This window comes from Acyrthosiphon pisum, unplaced genomic scaffold (genome assembly GCF_005508785.2).
Source record: "Acyrthosiphon pisum isolate AL4f unplaced genomic scaffold, pea_aphid_22Mar2018_4r6ur Scaffold_21526;HRSCAF=24178, whole genome shotgun sequence".
In the NCBI taxonomy this organism is placed as follows: domain Eukaryota; kingdom Metazoa; phylum Arthropoda; class Insecta; order Hemiptera; family Aphididae; genus Acyrthosiphon; species Acyrthosiphon pisum.
In genome coordinates, this window is record NW_021771003.1 from 5,421 (window position 1) to 13,986 (window position 8,566).

General features: G+C 31.7%; 1 protein-coding gene across 1 annotated transcript in view; it reads left to right on the forward strand.

Annotated features, from left to right (window-relative positions):
- The first annotated feature begins 6,625 nt into the window (after window positions 1-6,625).
- The window catches only part of LOC115034917, a 4,202-nt gene continuing 2,261 nt past the window's right edge, over window positions 6,626-8,566 (forward strand). The window contains exons 1-3 of the mRNA XM_029492453.1: window positions 6,626-7,378; window positions 7,461-7,696; window positions 8,031-8,486. Coding sequence (XP_029348313.1) covers window positions 7,463-7,696; window positions 8,031-8,486 — 690 coding nt within the window. The 5' untranslated portion in view covers window positions 6,626-7,378; window positions 7,461-7,462. The remainder of the gene's footprint in view (window positions 7,379-7,460; window positions 7,697-8,030; window positions 8,487-8,566) is intronic.

Genomic DNA, 8,566 nt, shown 5'->3' on the forward strand with positions numbered 1-8,566 from the left:
TTATACTCGAAAGAGTTGAGTATGTACTTGCTTGGTCGTAACCACGTGGACGAGGACGATTTATTGAGTGACATGGTAGAATATGAACGACTCGATACGTCCCGTTCTGTACGATTTCGGCAAATATCAAGTACTAAAGAAGCCCTGTTACAAAAATCGGTGACGTCGAATCCAACTAATGCCGTGACAATTAAAAAGGAGGACACGAAAGTGGCCGTAGGAGAAAAGGGTGCAGTACCGCCGCGTGCATATTGTTTCAATTGTGGCTCAAAAACTCATTTGTCACCGCAGTGCCCAAAACCTAAACGTGAAAAGGGAGCGTGTTACGAATGTGGGTCGATGGCACACCAACGAGGATCTTGTCCAGTACTCATGCGAGGTAATGATGACGAAAAAAAGGAAAAGTCGGCCGGATTGATGAGCATCGATGTTGTACGAGACCAGGACTCGCCTGATGAGTGTCCAGCGCCGTACGAGGTACAATGTCAATTCAACGTTCCAGTAGAAGAGTCAGAGTCTTGCTGCGTCAATGTCAACGCCGTGGTCGACACAGGAAGTCCAATCAGTATAATCAAGAGTGAGTTAGTTCCAACTATATTATATACCACGCAAACGGTGAGTAAAAAACATTTTTGTGGTATTAACGGCGCGAAGTTGGATATACTCGGTATATTCGAAACGAACGTAATAATTAATAATTTTGAAATGTATTTAAAATTTTATGTTGTGTCTAATTATACTATGAAAGCGAATGCAATTTTGGGAAGGGACTTTTTAAACAAGAAAGGATTTAAAATTGAATTTAAGAATAATACGGTAGACATAGTAAAATTAGACACGGGAAATTCGGACGAAACCGATATTAATTTTAAAGAAATATTGTGTATCGATTACGATGATTGTACCGATAAAAGTAACGATAACACAGCGTTGAATGTGAATCCCAAATTAAATTCAGAACTGAGGAATGTATTTAGTGAATTATATGATGTCGATTATATATCAAATAAGGAGTTACGTAACGAGGATTTTGATTTTGATATGAAAATAATTTTAAAACACGAACAACCAATTACGTTTCGCCCTAGGCGTCTGTCCTACAGTGAACAACGTGATTTACGAGTTATTATTGATGAATTGTTAACTGAAGGTATTATTAGAGAAAGCAATAGCCCGTACAGTAGTCCGATAGTGTTGGTCCGTAAGAAGTCAGGTGGTTATAGGTTATGTGTAGATTACAGAGAGCTAAATAAAATCACGATTAAGGATAATTTTCCGACCCCACTAATTGACGATCAGTTAGATCGATTAAAAAATAAAAAAATATTTACTTCTTTAGATTTAAAAAACGGCTTCCACCATGTACGTATGAATGAAAAATCTGTCCAATATACGTCTTTTGTTACTCCGTTGGGACAGTACGAGTACTTAAAAATGCCGTTTGGTTTAACTAATTCCCCACGAGTATTTAATCGATTTATTCAACTCATTTTTCGAGAATTAATTAGCCGGGGGGAATTATTGGTATACTTAGACGATTTACTAATAGCTACCGAAAATTTTCCCCAACACATAACAATTTTAAAAGAAGTTTTCGTTTTGGCTGCTAAGTATGGTCTACAATTTCGGTTAGATAAATGTTTTTTTGGTTATTATGAAATTGAATATTTAGGTTACTTAATTAATGAACATGGTGTACGACCGAGCTTGAAACACGTCGACGCCATGCTAAACTACCCCGTACCGAAAAGTTCGAAACAAGTCCGACAATTTCTCGGATTGGCAAGTTATTTCCGACGTTTCATTTCAAATTTTTCAATAATTGCAAAACCTTTATACGATCTTGTGAAAAAAAATGTTGATTTTTCGTTTGGCGAAAAAGAACGAGACGCGTTCGAGTACTTAAATTCGGCACTAACGAAAACACCTGTATTAGCTATTTATTCACCTACAGCCGATACCGAATTGCACTGTGACGCGAGCTCGACCGGTTTTGGTGCAATACTTTTTCAAGGACAAGCTGTTGCCGATAATAAAATGAAACCCGTGTTCTATTTCAGTCAGCGTACGTCGCCTAATGAGTCGAAATTCCATAGCTTTGAACTCGAATGTCTAGCCGTCGTGTATGCAATTAAACGGTTCCACATATATTTATCAGGTATATCATTTAAAGTCATGACAGACTGTGATAGTTTTAGACTCACGTTAAATAAGAAAGATATTAATCCACGCATTTCTAGGTGGGCATTATTCCTACAAAATTATGACTTTGAAATTTTTCATCGATCGAATAAAAACATGCAACATGTTGATGCTTTTAGTCGTTGTCACGCTATATTAATTTTAGAATCAAATACTTTTGAGCAGGTGCTCGCAATCAGACAAAATACCGACGAAAATATTGTCAAAATTAGAGATAAATTACAGAACGGTGATGATAAGTTGTACGAACTACGTAATGGTTTAGTTTATCGGAAAGAAAATAAGCATGTTAGGTTTTATGTTCCGGAATCTATGGAAACAAATGTTATACGATCGTGCCACGACGACATGGCCCATGTAGGATTATCGAAAGTAATTGAAAACATTTCACGTATATATTGGTTCCCCGGTATGAAGACCAAAGTGCGACATTATATCGATAATTGTTTGAAGTGTATTGAATTTTCAATTCCCAGTGGTAAAAAGGAAGGTTTACTTTTTAATATTCCAAAAGGGGACAAACCATTCGTAACCATACACATCGATCATTTGGGTCCATTAGAAAAAACAGGCTCCAGAAATAAGTATATTTTTGTTGTCATTGATGCTTTCTCAAAATTCGTCCGCCTTTATGCGTGTCGTACTACGAAATCTGACGAAGTGATTAAACACTTACGTGATTATTTTCGAACATATTCCAAACCACTTCGAATAATAAGTGATCGGGGTACGTGTTTCACGTCACAAACTTTTTCGGAATTTGTTGAAAGTGAATCGGTAAAGTTGATATTAGTAGCATCGGGCACTCCTAGGGCAAACGGTCAGGTCGAAATCGTAAACAAATCCATCGTACCTATGCTGGCTAAGCTAACAGATTCTATAAATAAATGGGATCGAGTTTTATACAAGGCCGAATTTGCCATTAATAACACGGTACACAGGTCCACGGGACAAAGTCCAAGTACGTTATTATTTGGAATAAATCAAATAGGCGAAGTCAACGATGAAATACGTAGAATATTGGATAACTTAGTGTCTGAGGATGTAATTGATTTCGAGAGTATGAGGACGGAGGCAGCGAATCGTATTATTAAATCTCAGGAAGCGAATAAGATACGTTATGATGCGAAACATAAACAGGCAACTATTTATAAAGAGAACGATTACGTAATGATAACCAACACGGACGTAACAGTCGGATGTAATAAAAAACTAATCCCAAAATTTCGAGGACCGTACGTTATTAAAAAAGTGTTAGATCGGGATAGATATGTCGTGAGCGACATTGAAGGTTTTCAGGTCACACAACGCCCGTACGAAGGTATTATAGGACCAGATCGTATGAAAAGATGGGTTAAATAAATCTGATTAGGGAAAATTGTCATTGTATAAACTTTTATATATATATATTTATCTGTACTACATGTATTACTATATATTTGTTATTATTTTTTTTTATTTTGTCTGTATTTGCTATAGTGTCATTATTAATAACTATGTAGTATTGTTCGAGACGAACAAAATGTCAGTATGGCCGAACTGTATGATTTCTTTTACTTTATTATCATTATTAAATAATATTGTACAGCTGTGTGCGTTTTGGTCGTCGTCTGACCGACCAACACGCACACACTATTTTATATCTTATCTTGTTAATTATATAACGACGGCCGACGACGGTTAATCGTTATCGACGAGGCCTACAGTTGTCACCCGTCCGCGTTTCGGATAACTCGTATGTATTGTACTACTATGTAATGTTGAATTCTAATATACACTGCCTTAATAAAATTAATATAATTTTGTATAAATTATTCTTTTGGCCATCACATTATTTTTAACGCCTACAAAATTTTAAATTTAATTTTGCGTTCCAATTGCCAAATTTCTGTCCATACCCCTCATATCTAAATTTTAAATACTACAATTCAGCTTAGTTATTACATTTTAGCTTTATTATATTCTAAATAATATATGTAACTATGTAATGTTGATTGAATGTAGATTTATATTCACCTTATTTTTGGACATTTTTCCCAATTACATTTCATACATTCAGTCACTTAAAAAAGATATATTTAGATATTATTATAATTTCCATTTTGATAGCAATATAATTCCTACATGTATCAGTAGGAAATCAAAAAAAAATTATAATTACCAGTGATTTATCTTAATTTGTAGTTCAGGCGCATATTATGTCAATTGTCAACACTATAGGTACACAGATATTTGGTGATATAATAGATTATTGTAAATATTCACACAAATTCTCTCAGTGGGGCCCAGTATTCATATGTATGAATGAAATTGAAATAAATAAAAAATAAATATTATCTATTATGTATAGCAAGGTATTATATTATAGAGAAAATAGAAACATTTTTGTTATTAAAAAATTTAAAATTCATTAGGTTTCATTGACAATAATTTACCCCACATAATAATCTAATGCCTAATTTACATACATCTCTAGATTTATTTTACTTTTTATAATTTTTATGATTTGATTAAAATACCTATATTTTTTTTCCTTTCTAGATTCATTCACGGTTTCAATCTAGTATATCAATAAATACTATAGAAACATGTAAGTTTTCTCAATTCTTAATAATTAATAGGTTTATATTTTCATAATATTTAATCATGTTCAAGCAATTAAAAGTTAATAAAAGTTCTCGCTATCGTCGCCGCAAAAGAGCTGAAGTCCAAACGTCTTTATTATTCTTCTCATCAAGTTCTGATGATGATTCAATGGAAGTTGGTTTATCATTAGGTTTTAAAAATCCCATATCTCCTCAATCACAAATTAATGTTACATCTATAGTCAATACCTCTCAAAATGCAAATTCTATTGATGCACCAGATTACCAAGAACCTAATAATATAGTTGAACAATTTAATGAATTTGAGTTGAGCTTGGATAGCTCATCATCAGATTCTGAACAAACACCAAATTTAAGACTTATTATAGCAAATTGGGCTATTCGCCATGATATTACACACTATGCATTAAATGATCTACTTAAAAGTTTATCAAAATTACCTGAATTTTCAGAGCTACCTAAAGATGCAAGAACTTTATTAAAAACTCCAACAACTACTATAATTAAAAACATAGGAGGTGGAATATATCATCATTTTGGGATTAAAGAAGAAATTGAAGAGTTAGTTGAAATTAATCAAAATATTCCAAGCGTTTTGACCTTATTAGTTGGCATTGATGGTTTGCCTGTTTGTAAAAATCCGTCAAGTGAATTATGGCCTATCCTAGGGCATTTCACCAATATTATTTGTAAAAGACAAAAAGTGTTTATTATTGGGGCATATTATGGTAAAAGTAAGCCAACAGATTCAAATGAGTTTTTAGAAGATTTTGTGAATGAAATAAAAATGTTGGCTGAAGGTGTAATAATCAAAGGAAAACAGATAAAAGTTTCACTTCAAGCTGTTATTTGTGATGCTCCTGCAAAAGCATTTGTTTTTAATATAAGAGGCCACACGGGAAAACATTCATGCCCACGTTGTCATTCTGTAGGTAAATGGGCTCATTACAGGGTATATTTTCCAGATCTTGATCTGATTTAAGAACTCACGAAGAATTTATATCTTATACTGATAATGAGTACCATGTTAAACCTACAACAATGGCTGAAATTCCTAATTTCAATCTTGTTTTTAGATATACCATTTGATTACATGCATTGCATATGCATTGGAGTGATGAAAAAATTATTGTTGTTTTGGATAGGTTCACCATAACATAATGAAACACTACCATCAAATTTAATTAATGTTATTGATGAAAAATTAATACATTTATCTAAATATATCCCAAATGAATTTCAAAGAAAACAAAATAGTCGAAGACATCCAATACGGGACGCAAATCGCTGGAAAGCAACTGAATTACGTCAGTGCTTACTTTATACTGGCATTATTGTATTCAAAGATATACTTAGTAAAGATACATACAATAACTTTTTAGCATTATCCATAGCTATACGTATTTTATTAAAAAAAAATATAACCAATGAACTCAATGATTATGCCAAGCAACTTTTAATATATTTTGTTACTTCATTTAAATGCATATATGGTGAAATATTCATGTCCCACAATATACATTCTACTCTCCATTTAGCAGATGATGCAAAAAAATTTGGTTCATTAAATTACACTTCAGCATTTCCATATGAGAATTTTATGCAACCTCTCAAAAAAAAAATTAAAACTGGAATGAAACCATTACAACAATTAACTCGACGTTATTCAGAAAGACGGGTATATTATAATTATGAAAAATCTAATCCTGAAGACTTGAAATCTTTCTGTGGTCCAATAAATACTCATTGTAAACATAAAATCAGACCAATGGTATATGATTCATGTTCACCTCAATATTCTGGATGGAGAACATTGGATGGTTTAGTATTAAAAATTGATGACGCCAATAATTGTGTGAAAATGTTAAATGGAAATATAGTAGAAATTGAAAACATAGCTTCAAAAGAATCAGATCAATCAATAATAGTTATTGGAAGGTGTTATGAAAAGTTTAATGACTTTTTTCATAATCCTTGTTCATCTTCAATGTTTGGTATACAAATAGTAAATCAATTAGGCAGGGCTTTGCACCCGAACGTAACCCGAAACCCGAAACCCGAATTAACCCAAATAAATAGCATAACCCGAAACCCATATTTACAAAACCGATTGAAAAAAATAAACACCCGAAAAACACCCGAAATAACCCGAAACCCGAATATAAATTCTGGTTAACCTGAAACCCGAATTATTAAAAATTAAGTAGCATATCAATTTGTATGTATTTTTTGCGACTAAGAAGATAAGAATATAATAATGTAAGTGTTTAACGCGGATAACTCAATTATCAATAATCGCTTATCAACTAATCAGTGTCGACAACGAAGTTATTATATAGATAAAACAATAATATGTTTTACATGGTTTTACCGATATTTCAATATTGACTACACTGTTCTTGATTACAAACAATAAGAAATAAGAATATTATTCTCTCATAATTATTCATTGATTATTCAAACACCAAACGACCAAACGGCAAACACGTGTTATTGTTATAAAAGAAAATATAATAAAATCTTTAGTACTCTTTAGTCTTTACCAGTTTATCTACATCAATATTCATTAAGTAAGTATATTTCATTTTTTGTTATGTTGTGCCTATTATCAATGTATCATAGGTACAAAATAATATTAATTATACTTTTTAGCAATGGGTAGAAAAAGAACTTCTCCTGTTCATAAGTATTTCAAGTTTAATGTTTCTACTGGGAAGTCAGAATGTCAAATAGAGTCTTGTGGACATGAACTTGTAGGTGAGCATGCAAAAAACTTAGAGCGCCATGTCGAAAGTTTGCATTATGAAATTTTTGAAAAAAATTTGTCTGCAAAATCAAGGGGAATTGAAAAAAGGCAGATAAATAATTATGAACATACAACTATTAAGGTATTAAGGTTCATTTAATAAAAATATAGGGACTATTGACAAAATTATACAAATTTATCCATTTGCATTTTATTTTTAACTTTTTAACTTTTAACTATAATAGGTAACCTCGAAAATTAATATATTATCAACTATAATTTAATAATTTATAATTTAATACATTTTAAACATTTTATAATTTACAAGTTATAACACTAAAATAACACAATAAAATGAATATGTTTTACCTACCCAAGTACATTTTTATTTTTTAACATTACCAATTGGATAAATATTTTAGTTTATAAATACCTATAGAAATTAGAAGTTAATATTTATCAAATTTTCACTATAGCAAAAACCAATGACACAACCAAAACTACATTTTGAAAATAAGAAATCAAAATGTATTTCTATTGAGCTTACAGCATACCAACTCATGAATGCTTGTACAGAATTAGTAACGGTTAATGGACGACCATTTGAACTTATAGAGGATAGTGGATTTCGTAAAATTTTAAATCCTTTATTAAAAGGTATGGCCTGTTTGGATAATGGCTGTAATGTCATCAATAAACGTAATGTACGGTCAAATGTTATTGATAAATCAAATGAAGTTGTGGCAAATATTAAAGAATTGGTTAAAAATAAATTATTATGCCTTAAAATGGATTGTGCGTCAAGAAAGGATAAGTCCATATTAGGAATTAATGTTCAATATGCAGCTGCTGATACAACAGTGACTACTTTACACACATTAGCTATGATAGAGTTAACCCAACAACACACTGCTGAGTATTTAAAAGAAAAGGTCAGTAAATACTAAATTAGTACATTGTTTATTATTGATCTTTTTAATAAACAGATGAACATTGATTAGATATAAATCAT